The 21,358-nt window shown below is 58.4% G+C and overlaps 1 protein-coding gene across 14 annotated transcripts in view; it reads right to left on the bottom strand.

Moving 5' to 3' along the window:
* Positions 1-226: 226 nt before the first annotated feature.
* The window catches only part of ABLIM2 (actin binding LIM protein family member 2), a 120,656-nt gene continuing 99,524 nt past the window's right edge, over positions 227-21,358 (bottom strand). For 7 of the 14 annotated variants that reach the window (XR_010409259.1, XR_010409260.1, XR_010409263.1 and 4 more), the window contains 3 exons: positions 21,247-21,308; positions 15,838-20,894; positions 14,450-14,519 (listed from right to left, as the gene is read on the bottom strand). Coding sequence is in view for 1 of the 14 variants with exons in the window: in XM_045881552.3 (XP_045737508.1) it covers positions 1,973-2,086; positions 14,223-14,303; positions 14,512-14,519; positions 15,838-15,892; positions 21,247-21,308 (320 nt within the window). In the remaining 13 variants the exon portion in view is untranslated. Of the gene's footprint in view, positions 2,087-14,222; positions 14,304-14,394; positions 14,520-15,837; positions 20,895-21,246; positions 21,309-21,358 lie in introns of those variants that run through there. The other 7 variants (XR_006791873.3, XR_008506639.2, XR_008506641.2 and 4 more) reach the window with 3 other exon arrangements.

The raw sequence follows: 21,358 nt of genomic DNA, 5'->3' as shown, positions 1-21,358 counted from the left end.
GGTACTGGCTGGGACGTGCCCCTGAATTGCTGCCTCCCGAGAGAGGGGCGTCCTATGGCATCCCCATGCAGGTGGGGGTCCCGCCCCTAGCAGCACCCCCCTGCCCTGGGCACCGTCCAGTGCCGCTGCTTTCCGTGGACACTCTCCCCAGGCGCCATCAGCAGAAGGGGGCCCGTGCGCTGAGAAATGACACACGTCGATGAGAAGTGGCTTTCACCTTCACAAGTTAGGATACACCGTCCTTTATTTTTCCAGGCTCCCCTGGGAGCTGACAGGACATTGCTCTAATGAAAAAGCCAGGGGTTTCCAGTTGCTCGGGGCTCAGATTGCTAAAGGGAAGGAAGTGCATTAGGTGCGAGAAACACGCCTCCCTGGCCGAGCCGGGCTGGTCGGAAGCCGGTGCGCAACAGGGTACGTGGTGGGGCTGGAAGGATCTGAGTCACGCTGACTCACAGACGGGACGGCCAGGACACACAGAAAGACACAGCTCCACAGAAGACAGGGGAACAGACTTTGGTGACACCTTCCCAGTGATTCATAAACCTCTCAACCCACATTACAAGCTTCCTGGGACAGGCACCAGCCCTACCCGCACCAGACACGGACACCTTTCAGCAGGGGGCCTGGCCAGCCTTCTGCTGCAGGACCCTGTGCTGACCTTGCAGGCCAGAAGAGGGTGGCGTCTCCCTCCTCCTTCCCCAGCGGCCAGGTGCCTGTCTCAGGACCACACACTCATGCGGAAGGCTTCTGCCCAGGGGGCTACGTTCCACCGTGGGAAAGACGGGCACAGCAAGGGCTATGTTGGGTATTAGGCTGGATGCATGGAAATCCTCTATTCCGGGGCTTTGGCCATCAGAAGAGGATGTTCTCTCTCCAAGACGTGGAGAATAACAGCGAGGCAGACTGTGGTGGCTACACTTCACGCATACTTATAAAACAGCATTACGTGGGCGTTACGTGGGCATTACGTGGGCGAGGGCTGCCCTTAAGGGCACCCGGGTGACAGGTGAAAAGGAAAAAAAAAAACAAAACAAAACAACGGAAAGAAAACCGACAAGGAGCCCTAGGTGTTAGGAACACACCAAGAAGCGAAAACACACAGATCTGAACAGTGGAGAATAAGGCTGGAGGCGCTCCCCTTCCGCGGGACCATAAAATGGAACTCTATATATGTCGTCTTATGTTTAAGTAGGCTATGCTCTTTAATAAAATAAAAACTTCTGTGTTACTTTAAAGATATCATTTAGGCATCTAGGGGATGATTTGGAAGAAAAATGCAGTGCACGGAGGGCCCTGGCCGAAGGTACCCTGTCAGGCTGACGTTTGTCCCTAAAAACAGACTCGTCACAAGCGGATGCAAAAATCATGCACCCCGTGCTTGACTTCATGCAGTCCTGGGTGCTCTGCAGCACTCTCCCTGGCCTGGCCTGTCTGGGTGCAAGGCTGTGCCTCCCCAGGGCTGAGCAAGTTGGGGGGTGAGCAGACACTGGGAGCCAGGTGCCCACCCACCCATGATTGTGTCAGCATCTGTCATTGACAAACCTCCTCCCATCCCGAGTCCCAGGCACCTCTGTGCCCCCAGGGCCTAGTGCGGGGGGGTGGGGAGGTCGGGGCACTGCACAGGGGTCGGGAAGCTGGGCTGCACGTCGCGTAAGTGTTCCTTGATCTCCTGGGACAGCTACTTTGCAACATCTCCCTGATGCCAAGCAACAGCGGGGAAGGAACAGCGCAAAGCAAGGCTTCTGGGCTCTGAACCAGGGGCAGGAGCGCTGCTGGCGGAAACAGAGGTCGCACCTGCTCTGGGACCTCCTCCTGCCCCCGCCTCCAGCCCAGCCCTCTCCAGGGGCCCGCCGCCCGCCCCCCATGGACACAGGAAAGCCAGAGCCAGGTGCAGTAGGAGGGGTTTTTGTGGTTCTCTCCAGGTGTCCCGGGCTCTGCCGCCGGTGCACGCGGTCATACAGCCCGGCAGCCGTCAAAACAACAGGGCTTTCTTCTTGAGGTCATTCCTTTTCCAGAGGGCCAGGCGGTCAAACTCTTCCACGCTCATCCCAAACACTTCCTGGAAATCCTCGGGCGACAGGTGCCTCTGCAAACAAACAGGGAAAGCCAGAGAGGAGCAGTTAGCAATGCTGTAACCCGCGCGGCAGGGCCAGCTCCGTGCTGCTGGGTGGTCCAGAGGCAGGCTCGGCGTCCAGGAGGCCGTGGGCTCCCCCTGCGCACCCTCTGCATCCCTGCTGTTCCCACGCTGCAGCGCACGGCACCGAACAAAGAGACTCGGCTAGGGGCCCGACCGAACAGGACTCAAGCAGGTACGTGCGCCCATGTTCAGGGCAGCATTGCTCCCGGTGGCCAAAACACGGACACAACCCAGCTGCCTAAGCGGGGTCCGTGCACACAGTGGAGTGTCATCCGGCCACGAGAAGCAGCGAAGGCCTGACGCACGCAGTGACTCAGATAAGGCGTGCGACAGGAGGGCCAGGGAAGGAGCCTGGACGCAAAGGGCCCACAGCGTGTGGTTCTGTTTCTGCGAAGCATCCAGAAGAGGCAAGTCCACAGGGACCGAGAACGGAGAACGGCTGTCAGGGGCTGGGGATGGACGGGGGTGGGGAATGACTGCTCAACGGGACAGCATTTCCTTTCGGGGGCATGGGAATGTTCTGGAACTCGATCGAGGAGGTGGTTGCACCACGTGGGAATGTGCTGAAGGCCACTGGTTTCTAGACTGTAAAGTGGCTAACAGGGTGAATTTTATGGGAATTTTACAATTAAAGGAAACAATTCTTGCCCCCCTCCCCCAATGTGGTTTCCTTGACTTTAAAACAAAACTACTCATACTAAGACTTGTGATGGTCCGGAGAGAAACAGAGGTGAAGACATTTGGCGAACCATGGAAAGCGTAGACACCCGTCATTACTGTTCATGCCTTCACAAAAATCCCCAAATCTGCGTGGCGGGCAGTGGGTTTCGGAGCCCAGCTGTTGGCAGGATCCGGAGGAGGGACACAGGACACCCCTCAGTCTTGTGTGAGTCACCAGAGGCCCTCCTGGTTGAATCTGGGCCCAGAGTACTCAACACGTGCATGCGCGTGCTCACCCACGCGTGCACACACACCCACGGACACGGACACACACCCACACATGCACACACCCACCCACGGACACGGACACACCCACCCATGCGTGCACACACCCACGGACACGGACACACACCACGCGTGCACACACCCACCCATGGACACGGACACACACCCACGCGTGCACACACACCCACGGACACGGACACACACCCACGCGTGCACACACCCACCCACGCGTGCACACACATGGACACACACCCACGGACACGGACACACACACCCACGCATGCACACACCCACCCACGAACACGGACACACACACCCACGCGTGCACACACCCACCCACGTGTGTACACACATGGACACACACACGGACACGGACACACCCACCCATGCATGCACACACCCACCCACGGACACGGACACACACACACCCACGCGTGCACACACCGACCCACGCGTGCACACACGGACACACCCACCCACGCGTGCACACACACACCCACGCGTGCACACACATGGACACACACGGACACGGACACACCCACCCACGCGTGCACCCACCCACCCACGCGTGCACACACACGGGCACACACACGGACACGGACACACCCACCCACGCGTGCACACACATGGACACACGGACACGGACACACGGACACACACACGGACACGGACACACACACCCATGCATGCACACACACACACGTGCGCACACACACGCATGCACCCCCCCCCACTTGTGCACACACACGGACACACACGGACACACAGACGCAGACACCCCATCAAGCGAGTCTCTGCCAGGAAGGGGCCGGCCTCCGCTGCTATCCTGAGCTTGCACGCAGGACGAGAACCCGGCACTCGCCAGAAGTGAACCCTCTGCACGGCGTGGATGCGGGTGTGCTGGGGAGTCCACGGCCAGTCCACAGAGACACGGAATTGTCGTTGGACAACATCACCCCTTTTCCAGGCACTAAATCACAACTTCCCAATCACTGTGGGGCAATCGAGAGGTGAAGAAGGGAGGGTAAGAGGAAAACTGTTTCCAGTGCTCTCAGCGCTGACTGGCGGCCTGGCCGGGGACACGGGCCCCTGGGGGAGTGGACGGACGTGCAGCGGATCCAGGGACCATCCAGAGCCCGAAGCTGGTGCGGGGGCAGGCGTCCCCCTTCTCCATGCTGTCCTCAGTGGACAGTGGTCCTGCAGAGCAGGCAGGGATCCCCACGCTGAGCTGTTTGAGGGGGTAGCCAGGCTGGGGATACGCGGAGGGAGACGAGGCAAGAGGCATGGTGCCCAGCGGTGGCGAGGATGGTGCCGAGGGGTGACTGGGCGCTCAAGCCTGGGAGCCCCCCCAGCCAGGGCAAGGGGGACAGTGGCAGCCGGGAGGCCTGCCGGGGGAGCCCAGGGGTACTCGCGGAGCCACAGAGCCCTGTCACTGTGGGCCCCACGCAGCTCACCTGCACCCTCGGGACCAAGATGCCCTGGGAACTTTGTCGGAGAGCTGCACAGAGCCCAGGTCCCGTGGCCACGGAAACGCGCACCCTCAGGACTTGTACCCTGGGGACACACAGTGGCAGGAGAGAGGCAGGCAGACCAGAGGGTGGGGAGAGCTGGTGTGGAGCTTGTCCCCAGGGCCTGAACACAGCCAGGCTGCGAGAGGCGGCTGACGCATCCTTGGGTAGGAGGCCCGACCAGGCCCTGAAAGAGATCCAAGGCTGCTTCCCTCCTTTTTGGCTCCTTGTGGGGGTTACAGAGCTCAACCTGGGGCTGGGATGTGGGGAGCCTGAGGCGGGTGTTCTTAACCCTGATGATGCGGTCCTGCGTCCAGGAGCCCACTGCAGGGCAGGGAAGACAGGGTGGGATTAGGAGAGAGTGGGGAGGACGCTACCTGGGGTCCCAGCTGAGTTCCTAGCCCCACAGGCCTTGGCAATAACCCGGGGTGCTTGTCAGAGCTGACGATTTGGGCCCACGGAAACCTACCACGGTAGGCTTAGTGGCCCAGGCCTCCCACAGCCGGTGATGGTAGCTGGGTTTGGGAATGCTGGGGTAAAGGGAAGTCCCAGAGGCTAGCAGGGCCCCCATCCTCATCTGCAGAGCGAGAACAGAATTTGGCTGTCTGAGGACTCTGGAGGGCCAGGCAAGGGCCAGATGAGGAATGCCCAGCAGGGTATCTGTTCACCACCCCCTGGCCCCAACCCAGCTCTAGCTGTGTGGTCCTAAGTGTTGGAGCTTGCCCCGCTGAGTCTCCACTACCACCTAGGTGAGGAGGAGCTGAGTTCAAATTGACTTTCAAGATAAACTCGCTCAGGTCATGTGGTAGACTCAGGCGCCCTCCTTTACCCTGTAGCAGGCGGGGCACGTGGGGGCACAGCCCCCTCCAGTGGCTGGAGCCAGCTTTCTGACCCCGGGCCTACTCCCCTGGCCCTGGCTCCTGAAGGCCCCCCGGGAGGCAGGGCGGCCCGACCCCCAGGTGCCCGCCAAGGTCAGGCATGGCCAAGCTCCTTCCTGAGTGAACAGGGAGGAAGCCCAGGGTGTGCCGCCTTTGTAGAGGGGTGGCTTGGCCTCATTCTGGCACAGCCTCACTCCTGGGGTGCCCTGGGCTCCCCAAGATGTGCCCCTGGGGAGGAGGCCATTTCTGCAACATGGCAGGGGCCCTGCATGCTTTGCCGGGGGTCTGCTGACATACGACCCTCCAGGGCAGCATCGTATAAAGACCTCCAGCCCAGGAGCCAGATCCCCCAGGATTCTGGTCCCGGCTCCATCCCGGTCCAGCTGCACCGCGTGACCTGACCTCAGTTACGATTCTGGAAAATGGGAATAAGCACGGCTGTGCCTTCATCCGCTCTTCCACCCTTGGAACGTCAGCCCCTCCCGCTCACTGCTCAGACCTGGCCGTGGAACTCGGCTCATCCGGGAAGCCTCTCCTGACTGCACCCTCACCGCAGGCTCCCAGAGCCCCCCGGCCTCTTTCTCACACCACCCGTTTCAAGCTGCCAACACGATGTCACCGAGGGCGGAGTTGGACAGAGAGGCCCAGTAGCACAAGCCCCAGGACGTTTCTCCTTACAGGTGTGGTCGGTGTCGGCAACCTCGAGAGCGCGGAGGGTAGTAACTGTGGTGAAGGAGTTAGGCAGGGCTGACTCTTGAGTAGTTAGTACCTTTGCTTTAACTCTAATTTATGTCACTGCAGGTTTACTCCGTTTTCAGTCATGGCAGGCTGCAACAAGCAGCATGCAGAACTCCTGAAAACCTAACAGTAGGAGCAAGCCCACTGCCGCTGAGGGGCCTGAGCTGTGGTTCCCAAGGTAACGGGCACCCCGGGCAGGGACGGGGACCCCCACGCCTGTGCCCCAGAACCAATGTGGGGCGCTCGCAGGCTGAGCTCTGCATCTGCTCTCCGCCTCTATTCACGGGGCGGGGGGCGGGGGTGGTCCGGGACACAGGACTAAATCTGACCGGGCCGCCCTCACCCCACAGAGATCTCACTCAGAGGGGGAGGCAGCTCAGAAAGCAGTTTGGTCCCTGTGAGGGCTGCGGGACCAGCGACGACCCAGGAGGGCCTTGTCGAGGGGACACTCGTGACCCAGAAGCCTCGTTGCCTTATAAAGCGTTAATGATCTTTCTGCCAGCATCTTGTGGCCAGAAGGGTGTTTTCCAGGGGAAGTGAAACTCTGACTTCAGTCTGTGACCTGGACCCCTCGGTGGAGGCTTCCTGAGCGTGGGAATCATAAGGACTGACCCCCTGCTCGCGGCAGGAGCTCATGGGAGGTGCTGCTCCTGGCCACCGACCCGCACACACCTTCACACAGAGAGGAGGACAGTGGGTGGTCAGTGTGTGAGGCACAGGGCACTCCCACACTCACCTTTCTGCAAGGCGGCAGACCCAGCTGCAGACGGGGGATGCCCCAGTGTGATGCAGCCCGCAAAGGGCACGTCAGAACCCCGAACCCCTCCTGGGGTTCAGCACCACCCCAGGAACCACAGCCTGCTGCATGCACCTGCAGTGCTCCCAGACTCCTGTGCGGCTCAGCCAGGCAGGTGCCCAGAGCTTCCCTTGGAAGAAGGGCCCAACTCGGGCCTGCCGGCCCCAAGGACTGGCCATCCATGCTATCCTTTTGGTGGCAGAAATCCCCAACTTTTTCTGGGTCACGTTGGTGAAGCGGCCCATCCCGGTAGAAAAACACATCACTCATACAGTCTTGGTGTCTAGTGTCAGGGAGCTCCGTGGACACCGTGAGGCCCATGTCGGGACCCCAGTTAGGGAGGCAAACCTCACAATTCTCCTGCACCGACTGAGGACCATGGGCCAGGCTGGGGTGAGAGCCTTCATGGCATCTGCCGCCATCCGCACATGCTGAGATTCTCCTCATTTTATGGCCCCAGGAAACCCTGGCTCAGAGAGGCCATGGGCCTCGCCCAAGGTCACACATCCAGGAAGCCACAGGGCTGGACCTGGGAGCCTGGAGCCAGGCCCAGGGGCTGGAAAGCACCCCTGGGGCTAGGCAGCCTCTGCCCCAGCAGGGCTGGGCTACCCTGCCGGGACCAGCCTGCCCCTCTTCCGGCCTTCACCCTGCAGGGCACTTCCAGCAGCCCCTCACTTCTCCAAGCTCAGCTGTGCTCCTGGGAGGGGCCTGACTGACCCTCACCCGCTCCTTCCACCCGGCCCACTAGGCACTGCCGGGCCCTGCACCAGTATGGGCTGCCCGGGTGGGGCTCAGGCCTCAGGTGTGCTCAGCCTGCGTCTCCTAGGCCAGCGAGGGGCCGCTTTTCTCTGGAGGACTGGGCTCCACGGTGCAGTTCTGCTCGCTCACATGGCTTAGCTTGCAAGGACGGGGGGCCTGCTGCAGAGGCGAGTCCCACTGAGTGGGGCCCACATTTTGAAGTTTCAGCCCCTTAGCAGGAGGCCCCTGCTAATGACATCATTGTATCGTGGCCTCGTGGTCTCCGCGACATCACCATCACAATGACATCATCATCATCATAACGTCATTGTCATCACATCACCAGCACAACGACATCATCATCACATCATCATCATCATGGGATTGTGGTCACTATGACACCACTGTCACAATGACATCATCATCATCACGACATCATTGCCATCACGACATCACCAGCACGACATCATCATAACACCATCGTCATCATGACACCATCGTCAGCACGACATCATCGTCAGCCATGACATCATCATCATGACATCACCATCAGCATGACATCATCATGGCACCATTATCATGACACCATCCTCATGACATCATCATCGACATTGTCATCGTGACATCATCATCATGACATCATTGTCATCACATCACCAGCACAATGACACCACCGTCACAACATCATTGTTATGACATCACCACCAGCATGACATCATCATGACATCATCATCACGTCACCATCGTCATCGACATCATCATCATCATGACATCATCATTGTCGTCATGACACCATCGTCAGCACAACATCATCGTCAGCATGACATCATCATCATGACATCACCACCAGCATGACATCACCATCATTACATCGCTGTCGTCGTGACATCACCATCGCATCACCAGCACACCATCGTCACGACAGCATCATCATCATGACATCATCAGCATGACATCATCGTCATCACAACACCATCATCATGATATTACTGTCATCACGACAATGGCCACCATGGTTTTGGAGTGTTGGTCTGTGTCTGGGGGTGCTGGCAGCGCTCCACCCACAGTCCCGTGAGCTCTCCCAGAGCCCATGCGGTAGGGAGGGGATGCAGGCTCTGCCAGGCGGAGTGACGTGGCTGTCAGGTGGTTTGAGGCCCTGCATCACCATCATGTGTCCTTGCCCACCTCTCCCACCAACATTGCTCCGTGATGGGTTCTAGAATATGCCAGGTTCTTTGCCACCCGCAAGGACTGCAATGCTCTTTCCCTCACTTCACACAAAGTCTCCTCTTCATCCTAGGTCCCAGCTCAAATGTCCCCTCCTCCAGGGGGCCTTCCTTGGTTGCCCTAGCCAATCAGGCCCTTGCTGATCTGGTCACTGCTGACCTCATCTGGCTCCCAACTCCATGAGGATGGGCACGGGCCTGCCTGTTCAGCTTGGTCTCCCACCCTCCCCCAGGGACAATCTCTGTTGGCCATGTGTACCCCTGAATCCAAATCTCTGCTCCCATATCCCTGTCATACTGCCTCCCCACTTCCTCCCCTCTCCATGTGGTCTGCTTCTACCAGCCTACCCTACTCTCCCCTGTGGTTCCCTCCTCCCTCCCCATCCTCCACCCCTGCAATCCCTGCTACTTGGCCTGGCCTGAGAGGACTGCTCATGCTCGGACCTGGGGGCCCCCGAAGTGCTGGATTCTCTTGCAGCCCCATCTCTCAGAGGCACCCATGCCCATGCGCTGGGCACACACTCAGCTGCTGCCATCAGTCTATCAGATTCTCACCAGACCAGTTGGATGGGTTTAAACAAAGGAAGTATTCTTAACCACAGGGTCCTTTTTTTTTCCCAGGGACTTTCTGACTTGGGTTCTTACTGTTGGAACAAAGTCAGGTGTGCATTTAGATTCAAGGTCTGGTGGGGGCGATCCAGAAACCGCAAGACTCCTCTGCAAGGGGACCCACCCTTCCCACAGACGTGAGCACTTGCAAACCCTGGAGGTGTCGAGTCTGGAGGGCTCTGAGATCCAGGGCTTTCTGTCTTAGAGGGTCTGGGCCCTGCCCCCAGAACCTGAGGGCCTCATGCGTTGGAGGAGCTCTGGCCCTTCCTGCATTTGGCGGTTACCCTCTGAGGGTCTGCTTCCAGGAGTTTCCAGGAGCAGAAGGAGCCCTAACTGTCCCTGGGCAGAAGCAAATATCCGGAGGCCACTCCCTGCACCTCTCTGACACTTAGAAGCAGAATTTCATTCCGGGAAAGCGGCCGGTTTTGCTCTTAAGGCCTCCAGCAGACTGGATGAGGCCCCTCCGTTGTGAGCCTCCCAGACAGTCTCCCTGCACCCACATGGCCAATCTGGGCCTCACAGTTCAGCCTCACTGGTGTTTTGAATTACAAACCTAATCAGGGAGTCCCTCAACTTAAAAACCATTGTCCTTAAGACTAAAATCCGAACTGCTTACCATGGCCCAGGGCCCTGTAAGGCCTGGCCGCATTCTGATCTTCACCCCGCTCAAGTACAGCCACCTTAGCCCTTTAAAGTGCTTCCTCAAATAGCCCTGGCTTCCTCCTGCCCCAGGGCCTTTGCATATGCAGTCTGCTCTTCCTGGAATTCTCTCCCTGTGGGCCTCCCTCACCTTACACACATGCACAGACGTGCACACACACACGTAAACACAACACTTACTACACCCAGTTAACTTTTACCCATTTTTAATGGCCCATGTTCCTCCCCTTTAGAGCCCTTATCTTGGTATATAATTACACACACTCGTTTGGGCTATCAGGTGATTGATTTTGTCTCCCCCATCAGACTGAGCCTGGGAGGGCAGAGCTCATGCCTGTGTTTGCTCATCACGCATCCCGGGACCCCCGCTCAGTGCCTGGCACATACTCAGCAAATGAACGAGAGAGTCAGCTAAGCATTCTGGGAGCAAGGGTGGAGAACTCGACAGAGCAGTCCTCCTTCCAGGGACTGACCCTACAGAGATGAGCTGGGCTCACCAGCTGTCCACCCAAATCCATCCTCTCCTCTTGCTGGCCACACAACACGCCCAGCCTGCCTTGCATGGAGCTTTGACGTGTGACCAAGGTCTAGCCGGCGGGGCGCGAGCAGAGGCCACGTCTGCCACTCCACAGCTTGGCCTTTCAGACCCTCCCAAGTGTGGACGTGGGACCATCACACAGCCATTAAAAGGATGAGCAGATCCATATTAACTAGCGTGGAAAGTGTTCATGTCAAACTTAAGCGAAAAAAAGTTGATTATCAGGGGTGCCTGTGTGGCTCATTTGGTTATGCGTCTGCCTTTGGCTCAGGTCATGATCTCTGGGTCCTGGGATCGAGCCCCGCATCGGGCTCCCTGCTCAGGAGGGAGTCTGCTTCTCCCTCTCCCTGTGCTACTCCCCGCCCCCACTCATGCTCTTTCTCTCTCTCTCAAATAAATAAATGAATAACATCTTTTTTAAAAAGCTGATATCAAACTACATAAACAGTGTGAACCTACACATCAAAAATCAGATTCAGCGATCTTGGGTATTTGTGCAGAAAGAGATTTCCGGAATCATGTCTACCATGGTGCTAACAGAAGTTATGACTTGGTGGGGGAATTCCGTGTGATGTTTGCGTTCTTCTTTGCATTTTTCTGGAGTTCTACAAGAGTTATAAATTGTTTTGATATTAAAAATAAAGCCCTCTCCCTGAAATAAAAATATCAGGGGCCTCCTGTCCTGCTGGGATGTGGCCGGCTCCTCCTAGGCCACTCCTGGCTCACCTCCCGGCTCCGAGCCCCGAAGAATGTGGGGTGTGCCCCTGCTGGTAACATTCCCAGCTTGCCTCTCGGCTCGGCAGAGATGAGAGGAAAGTGATTACAGAGACGCACCCGTGGGTGTGTTCTTGGAGAATGGATGATTAAACCCATTATCCAATCCTCAGAGTTTGTTCAAAAGGAAGTATTTAGAGGTATTAACCACTATTCATCTTGCATTCGGTATTTAGCAAAAAGAAAAGGGGGTGTCATTTAAAGGGTACCCCAGTCCCAAGAGGGAAACCTGGCCCGGGGTCGTCGCTGTGCCGGAAGCTCCAGGCATCTTGTTCTGGGCTCGGCTCTTGGGATGAGAGCAACCAGCCCACAGGGCTTGGCCCTATAAGGAACAAAGACACACAGCAAATAGGCGCCCTCCAGGCTGGGGACATGACCGCATGATTAACAAGGACTCCACTCAGCAGGAGCCCAAGAGCACATCCCCTACAGAGAAAGTGGGGATTGTCATACCCGAGCCCCATGAAGAGGCCGCCCAAGACCCTATCTACTCCCCCATGGCAGGCACCCCCGGAGTGTGAGGTGGCCCTCCTGGTTCCTGGCGTCTGTGTGCACACGTGCTCTCTGGCCACCTCCACGTGCCAGGAGCTGCACCTGGGGATGAGCCCCAGGGGCCCCCTGCCCCCCTAGACTCGCACACCTGCTTCCCAGCTGGCCTCGGCTGCCCCGGCCTCCCCAGACCCCACGGATGACCTGCGCTTATCCCAACAGGTCAGAACTTTTCGAGCATCTTTCCTTTTCCGTGGGGCAAGGTCCAAATGTCCTGCTAAACAGACAGCCTCCTGAGCAAGGTGCTCATGTGTCCTCCGCCTCTGTGGTCCTTTGCCGGGCACGATGCCCTCGTGTCCTGGATGATGGCAGGATTTGGCGGGTTCATGGCACTGCCTTCCTGTGGCATTTGTGGGCTCACTGGGCCATGCCGCCCCCTCCCCCCCAGCCGCAGCACCCCAGCTCCCTGGAGGTCCCAGGTCCCAGAGCTCCGAGCTGTCCCCTGGCTCTAGGAGTGCCTGTAGCCAAGCCTGGCCGATGGGCATTGCAGTCCCCCGCCAAGCTGGTTGACTCAGGGCTGATCAGAGGACCCACCCAGAGGTGGAAATAAGGCAGGGCCAGGACTTCTGAGAGAGAGGAAGAGAGAGAGAGAGACCAGGCACACGGGATCTCTTCTCTGCAGACTCTGAGCCTGGGAGAGGTGAGGTAGAAGTCTGTCTCTCGACAAGGCCGACACACACACAGAGGACGCACAGCCAGGAGACGGTGGGAAGGAAACTGGTCCTGAGGCAGGACCGAGCCACCCCTGTGGGGACCCATCAACCCTATGGCTGGTGATCTCCTTTTTGCTTGAGTCACTTTGGGTCAGGCACCCATCACTTGCAACAGAAAGGGTCAACACGGATGTGTCTCTGTGCAAGGCTGTGGCCACACCAGCGTCCCCAAGCCCTTCCCCGCCACCACTATCCCCCTGCCGAGGGATGCTGTCCCGGGCCCTAGGCGAGGGGCCCAGTGACCCACGCAGTAGGCAGCTGTATGTTCACCTGAAGGGCGCATGCATCAAGGCCAATTAGTGCAGGGAAGTCGGTGCCCGACCCCCATCACCGAGGGCTCCCTTCTTGCCCGGGCACATCCTGCAGGTCCCCCCACAGAAGACTTTACTTGCGGGTCCCTTGGCCTGGAAGACCCTTCAATGCTCTCCCTTCTTTGCTGGTGAGAGTCCCATCCCTCCTTCAAAGGCCAGCCCCATGTTTCTTGCTGCCAGTGGACCAGCCCCCCTCCCTCCACCCCAGTGCACCGCCGGGGCCTCCGTCCATCCCGTCTTAGGTGGCAATCCTGTGCAGATGCACCTGGCCTCCCGACTTCTCCTGGCAGCCCTCCCGCGCTGGCTGGGTGCCCCTCGGCTGTGTCCACGCCCCTAGGGCTCCCTCCCAGGTGGGCGGTCGGGCAGCTCCGCGCTGGCTGGACACACACTCTGCGTCAGATGCTCCCCGCACCTCCCGTGTGCCCAGCCCTGGGGCACGGACGGGGCAGGGCAGCCCTAGGCCTTCAGGAGCCTCCAGATCCCGCAGCACCCCGCAAAACGGTCATTAAAAGGCAGCGAAACATCCGTGACAGGGCTCAGGAGGTGAGATCTAGTGCATGGACATTGATTACTCGGTAGGGCAATTGTGGGGATTAAGTCCTGCACGTCAACCATGGGGACCGCGGCTCCTAGCGAGTGCTCAGCAAAGTCCTTGCGATCAACAAGTATCATCCAAATACCTACCCTGAGCTGACATCCTGTTGGCCTTTTAAGCCTACACGTGCTCTCCAGAGATGAGTTTATTATTCTCACTGGGGGTAAATGTGGCCAAACGAGAGGCCACGGATCGTGACCAGCTTCCTAACACCAGTCCCCAGGGGAAGGACAAGCACCACCGACTGGGCGCTGTCATGAAGCCCTCCCTGGCCAGACACACACAGCAGAGCCCTCTGCAAAGCCACCTGTGTTGGGGGAGACTCCCACGGTTCTCAGCCCTCGGAACAACGCGGGGCCTGGGCTCCGAGCCCGCTGTGGGCCTGGTGGCGCCCCCGCCACCCACGGGAACCCTCAGGGGTGCTGAGCGCTGACGCCGCAGACAGACGTGTGCCGGGGACCTCCCAGCCGGAACGCACACCCCCCGCCCCCAGAGATGCCCTCCTACCTCCAGCCGCGTCCGGTCCACATCCTTGGGCAGTTTGACGCGAATTCGGTTGGTGACAATGAGGGCGTCATAAGGATAGACCTGTGGGGAGGGGAGACCGCAGGTTGACCCCAGGAAGCAGGCGTGTGCCGGGACCAAAGGGCTGAGCCGAAGGCCAACGAGAGGTACATACTTGTGCCGGCATCGGACACACACATTTCATAGGAAACCACAACAAAAGGAACTTTTAACCTGGGCAGGTGCGTGGCGGCGGGCAGAGGTCGGCGTGGCAGCGGGTGGCCCCTCTTACCTTGTATTCTGTAAGAGAGAGAGCAGAAGCCACACGTGGCAGTTTAGAAAGCGCGGGAACGCGGCCCAATGGCAGAAGCAGTCCTGCCCTGGGGGCCCCCCACCCCACCCCCGGCGGCCTGCCCTGGGGCGCTAGTCCTCGGGCAGCTGATTCCCCAGGGGGAACCCGAGAGCGGGAGGCATGGTCGGGAGGCTGGAGGCCAGACTGGGAGCCGGACGCAGCGCTGTGTTCCTCAGGTGTGATACTGTCTCTTTGGTGGTCCGGGCCGCCCTGAGAAAGCGGCCTGCCTCAGTTTACCCACCTGCGGATCAGACATTCCAGGGCAGTATTGGGGGCATTGCAGAGACTGACAGCCGCGCAGGGTCTGACCCCGCGGCTCTTACTCTCTCACCTTCTTGGCCTGTAGTTCCTCCTTTATATTCCTGAGCCCCACATGCTTACTTTTCAAAAGGCTTTTCTGCCAGACTAAAATCGTCATGTCAGAAAATAGACCCGAATGGATCAGAGGGCCTCTGTGAGCATGTAGAACCCCCTAGAAAGCAGTACCCCTAGGACCTGGGCCACAAGCTGGCTTTGGGAGGGAGACCCTGGCAAGGGGCCTGGGTGACAGGGGCCGGTCCCCAGATTTCCCAGCGGGCCACACACGACATCCTGATGACTTGGAGAGCCACGTGGAGGGAGCCAGCTGTGAGCCCCCAGTGCTCCACGGCCCAGCGTGAGCCAGCAGCCCATGAGAACATGCTCCCCGCCATCCAGGGTGACAGGGGTGAGCGAACACCCCACGCAGGAGGGGCTCAGAGCTAGCAGAGCCCCCCCCTGCCCCCGGTCAGGCACCTGCCATGCGACCGGGGTCATGCCAGGAATACCAGCCTCCCGGCAAGCAACCTTCCTGGTTTGCAGCCCAGGAGGCCCGCGTGACCAGGAGGGGTGGGAGGCAGGATGGGACCCGAATTCATTTGACTCAGACCCCAGGGGTGTTATGTTGCCATGAAATGTAACCGTGGGTGATTGGGTTGGCCTCAGTCCTGGCACGGGATGGCTATTCCAACACACATCTCTCTCCCCAAGTGACCAGAGTGACCAACAAATCAGGACAGGGTCGGCTGTTCTCAAGGATGAAGGGAAGGGAGCACCTCAGGCAACATAAGAACGGAGGTAACCGGCTCCTCGAGCCGAAACGAGCACCCCAATGCTCCCCCCACTGCGCGATGGTTGGAGCCTTCGCCAGCCGGCCCTGGAGGGGCCCGTCCCAGAATGAGACTCATGGAAACGGGTAAGAGACCCCTGCCCCAGCCGGAGACCCACGGGGGTCCCCGCGTCTTGTACCTCGCGTGCCCCAGCTGGCATCCGGGTCTGCTCCACAAGGGGCCAGATTGGCATTCTGGAAGAGAAAGAGAGAGGGCGGCAGGCGGCAGGTTGTAGGGGCGGGTGGTCGCGCCTTGGTTTTACCCGGCTCTGGGGGTGGGGGTGAGGGGAGGAAGGTGGGCTCCCCAGAGTCCCCGGCGCCTCGGCTCTGGAAGGGCCACGCTGGGACACACTTGGCGGGTTTGCTCGTGTGCCTCCCCCCTGCCTTCCAGGCCGGCGGGGACCCTGCCTGGCCCAGCTCTCCTGCCTGCCTTTCGAGCCGCGCCTGCACGCCTGCTCCCTGCGCCCTGCAGTCCCCTAGGGGTGCAGCCCAGCCCGGTGCGGAGGCCAGCCTGCGGTGGCCGCTGCTCCCCTCCAGACCCCACGGGCCCCAGGCGCCCAGGAGAGCCGGTTCGTACAGCCCCTGGACAGAGCCCCGCGTGCCTAAGCGGCCGTGACAGAGGATGGCTCTGAGGTGGGGACACAAGGGAACAGGGGCCACCGTCGGGGGCCTGCCTCCCCCGTTCACGGCAGTCATCAGCAGACTCCGTGCATCTCCACCACCCACGCTGGGAATTCTCTTCCCTCCGCCCGCCTGAAAAAATCGCCCCACACACCGCTCAGGAGGGTCTGGGCCCCAAAAGCAGGCACCGAGCCCCCGTGTCTCTACCCCCACTCCTGCGCCTGGCATGAACACCACGAGTCAAGCTCTGTCACGGCCTGCGGTCCATGGAGCCGCTGGAAGAGCACGGTTCCTGCAGGCCCAGCACCTGCTCTGACACAGCCTCGGCGCTCTGGGCTGGCATTTCTGGGATCCCGTGCAGTCCCAGGGGAGAGTCGCGCCTCGCCCTGCTCGGGCGACCGGGAAAGCGCGGTCAGCAGTACTTCTTGCGGTAGAGGGGCGACATGCAAGGAACAGGTGTAGTTCCAGAGAGTGTGCGGGCAAGGGACGAGCCAGAGAGCCCCGAGCCCAAAGTCCTTCATCCCAAAAAGGGGAGACAAGGGTGGTGAGTCGGGCAAGTACGTAAGTGGAGGGCTGGAGCCAGTCTCTATTTAAAGATTTGGTATTTTGTTCATCATGAATTTTCTTGCATTGACTTGGGCTTTAAAAAAACATTGCATTAGAACATTATTTACTTTGATTACGGAGCCTTTCGGCAAGTGCCTCACTCGCCTCACCTAGGCTCAGCCCCGGGACCCTGAGCCAGGTGCCCTCACCCCCACCCACTCTCATGACCGTCACAGAATAATTCTCCTTAGGGGTTTGCAAGAACAATTTTTGAGACATTTTCTCAGGACGCTGAGAAGCAGCCCCAGGCGCACCTGTCTGGTCTGGAAACCTCCTCCTGCCTAAGGCAAGGCAAACCTGCCCTCTACTCGTCTTCTCCCACCGGGCCGGTCGGTGACGCGGAAGAGACATGCCTCCCCCTAGCGCCCACTGCCCTGCATCACAGGCCACTCAATCTCAGGCGACCGCCACCTCGGGCAGTTAGAGACGCCTTTCCTAGCAGCAAAACCAGCCTCCTCTGGTCTGCCAGTCTCTGAGGCCAGACAGAGACTCCCAGGAGAGAGGGTAGGGCATCTTTGGAATGGACGCGGGGGCACCAGATCAGTCCAGAGCAGGGGAAGAACAGCCCAGCCCCCTCTTGGTCCTCTAAGTGCCTGAGATCTTCAAGACCTCTCTGGTGCGAGGGAGCCTTGGGGTCACTCCTTAACAGGTGGGGTGGCCAGGGGAGCCCCACAGGCCCAACCCTGGCTGATTCCCTTGCAGTTCTCAACAGAGGCACTGGAGAATTGAAAAGCAACAGATTATTTACCTCTCCCATTGGTTTGGAGTTTACTAGGTGTCAGTTACCTACAGACACATTCTGCAATCTTCGCTGCAAGCCTAGGAGGTAGGCATCATCGTCACGGTTTTATGGACAAGGCTCAGAGAGGTTAAGGAATGAGCCCAAGATCATACAGCAAATACACAGAACTGTAAACATTGTAAGCCATGTCTTTTGCTTCTCAAAAATGATACTGGAATTGTTAGTAGTAGGAATGGAATTGTGGCTGTTCACGGCCCATCGTTACTGTCTTGCTAAGACTTGCGCTGGAATTTGCCACTTAGTAGCCACCACTGTGGAAGGAAGAAGGGGTAGGAACTTGCTTTTATAACAGTTACTCTTGTGGGAACCACTCTATAGAGCTTACAAGAAGATCTCACATGTTTTGACTGTTATTTGTCCTCACAATGATCTTAAGAGGTAAGGATAACTTTTTTAAAGACAGGGAGTAGAGACTCAGGAAATGTAAGTGACTTGCCCGAAGACATACAGGTGGCTGGTGGCAGAGCTGGGATTTGAACTCGGGGCTCAGTGCGGCACGTGTTCTGTCCAGAGTTACCGTTGGAAAATATCAGACTTCTTTAATTTATTAAGGTTTTCCTTGTACATAGGCATTTTTGCAAATGCTTTATGGACATGTGAAAACCTGATTCAAAAGATACAGATTTTTCTCATGTACCTAGTAGATGGTTTACTGTTTGCACTATTAACTGCTCCCTACATCTTTTATTATTTTTTGTCCACTAGATCCACATGTCTGACTCCAAATGCCACATTCAAATTGCCTCCCATCTTGTACCTTATCAGGGTCCCTGGCACAGCCATGCTGCTCGGCGCAGTTCCATGTGGGAATGCGACACCTGCTGCATGACGTGTGTCATCACAAACTAGTGTCCCCTCTTTAGGCTATTGCTATAATCTGGCAGGCTCTGTCCTCCAGCAGGAGAATTCAGTCTGTCCATATTTGCCCTCAGGGTTTTTCTGTCGGTGGCCAGAGGTCGTTCTCTTACTAACAGACCAGGTGGCACATGTTGGGAGCCACGCTGCCTCATCTACAGGAATGCCTGTGACAGGTGGTTACTGCCCTATTTATTCCATAAGAGGAGAGCATCTACCAGGAGTGGGCTCTGTGGCAGGCTGGTTAGCAGGACATTTTAACGAGCTCTGGGACTCAGGGTGGTGGCCCCTTGTGCCAAATCCCTCTCGAAGCAAGAACTAGAACCTCTATCCCCTGATGAACTGATCTTCCTTCCATCGGACGAGAACTACATAGCTGGTCATGTTTGCCCCTTTGCCTTGGCCACCAGGAAGCTCAGAGCTAAGCTTCAGCGGTTTGGCTCATACAATGTTCTTTTGTTTCTGATATAATTCTGATATATGATTTCTTCTAGAGCTTCCTCTTCTGCTCCTTTGTGATTTGGGCTTTGTGGGCTTCCGGCCTCAGTGCACCTGTATTCTTACTTCGGTCCACCTAGAATCCTTTCTGGAAGTGGAGAGACACCAAAAAAACAATCTAACAAGTGGCTTGTGAGCACTGTAGGCCACGGACAGCAGTGGGTGACCATGTCTGGGTGCTGAGCATGGTTGCACCATAAAAGGCTGGTCATTCAAAAGCTCAATTATCTGGTCTTCCCACTGAGAAGTAGGCATAAAATTACATAAAAGTCTTAGAAAGTCTGAAAAAACAGGAAAGAATCTTCGCAGGGAAAAAGAACCCCAAAGCAAAGTCTCCAATGTGAGTCACCAATCTCCACATAAGCCACGTGAAAAGCTGAAGATCTTCCCACGAGGATGCAGCCCCCTTTGCCAACCCCCCAGCATCTGCAGGACGCACAGGCCTCCCCCGCCTTGAGGCCGGCGGGAGAAACATTCACAGAGGCTCAGCTCTCGACTCTACAGCTCTAGCCTCTACTCTCACTCGTTCTGGGAGAGGGAGTGAAGACGGTGTCCATGATGAAATGTCTGGGTCAGCTGTTCCCAGCTCTTGTGGGGGTGGGGCGTGTGAGGCCGTGGCCTTCTCTGCAGGTGCTGGGGGCATCGATCCAAGTCATTCCAGCATGAACCAAGGAGGGCATCTCCCCAGAGGACACGTGGCCCAGGCACCAATGAAGCAAGGCTAGAAATGCTGGGCATTCCTCCCTGGTCTTCCACATATCGAGGGACAGTCCAGGACTTGGCTCGAGGGGTGGAACACTGCCACCCTCATGGGCCTGAGTCCCAGAACAGCTGTTCCAGGTACGCAGAGAACATTCTGGACCATTTCCCCACCGCCCCTCAGGACCCCTAACCCTGAGCCCAAGGACTGACAATTCCTGGTGCTGTGGGGGTCCCGTGGACGTCCTCCTGCCCCCCGTCCCGTGCCCGCTGTCCACTGAAGATGAAGGGTGCAGAAATCCTTAGAAGAAAATCGAGAGGAGCATGCGGCATGCACGCCCTGACTCGGCCCATTCCAGAATTGGAAGTGAGATTAGTGGGAAGGGGGCTTCACTAGAGTCAAACCATGCAGAGGTGCCTGGGCCCCGGACGGGCACAACGGTAGGTCGGACAGGGCCCGAGGAAGACGAACAAGGCTGAGAAAACGCCTGCCTCATCCCTGTTCTTAGACGGGTCCCTGCGGCCGGGCCCCTGGATGCGAGGTGTGCCCTGGGGGCTGCAGAAGGCTGTCCCGGGCGTTACACACTTACTGCCGAGAACCCTGCCATGCAACACACGGGGGTTCGACCTCTGAGCACCTTCTCCAGCGGAACAACTCGCCCCGGTTTCAGACAGCAGAGAGGTGCCTGAGAGGGGGGTGTCCTGGGGCTGTGTGTGTGTGTGTGGGGGGGGCTCTGGTGCCATCACACCCGCCCCACCCCAGGGGTCCTCACTGGGGACTAGTGAAGCTGTGGAAACAGTGACAGAAAGCCGCCCAGCCCCTCCGTGGGGCCAAGTCGGGCGCCAAACTCTCTGGGCTCACATTCCAATGTCCTGGATTGGGAAGTCCGGCCAGCCTTTAGCTGGGAGCAGCCAGAGAAAGCCAGCTACGGAGTGTGGGACCCAGGGATAATTACAGGGCAAGTGGCAGTACTAGGGGTGACGGTAATAGCCACAGATGTTCAAGGTACCGTTCGTGGTGACCGTCGTGAGGGGCCGGGGCACCCCAGGAAGGAAGTGGATCCGTGGCTCACGTTGCTCCCCAAGTAGCTGATCCTTTAAGCCCCTTATTAGGCTCTGGGTCATAGAAGAAGGATGAGGGTCAGAAGGGGCCTCAGGGGGTTGGAATACTCTGCGTGGCCCTGTCTCCCGCTCCCCACCACACTGAGGTCTCCTTGGGAGCTGGGGCTGGGGTTAGACGGGAGGAGGGGAGGGTGTCCCAGTTCTGGTCTGGCCCTGGTCTGCAGAAGCACCAGCACAGCCCCTGGGGCAGGGGCGGGGGTGGGGGGCACAGGCAGAGGCAGTGGGCGAGAGGGGTCCCCGGGCCCCTCCTTCCGGCTGTGTGGTCAAGAGGCTGTGGGCACCACGCTCAGGCTCCCGGCGGGTGATGGTTAGTATACCGCGAGCCAGGGAGGGGTCGAGTACCTACCCGGTGGTCCAAGCCATTCTTTCCGTGTCCTGGGAGAGGGTCAGATTTGGAATAGGGGAATCCTGAAACAGACACAGCACAGCTCTGTCACGCACGCACAGAGGCCGGGCCC

Source organism: Mirounga angustirostris, unplaced genomic scaffold, assembly GCF_029215605.1.
Source record: "Mirounga angustirostris isolate CCGP_5_RB_7025 unplaced genomic scaffold, mMirAng1.0.hap1 SCAF_2, whole genome shotgun sequence".
Classification (NCBI taxonomy): Eukaryota; Metazoa; Chordata; class Mammalia; order Carnivora; family Phocidae; genus Mirounga; species Mirounga angustirostris.
This window is presented reverse-complemented; position numbering and strand designations above follow the sequence as displayed.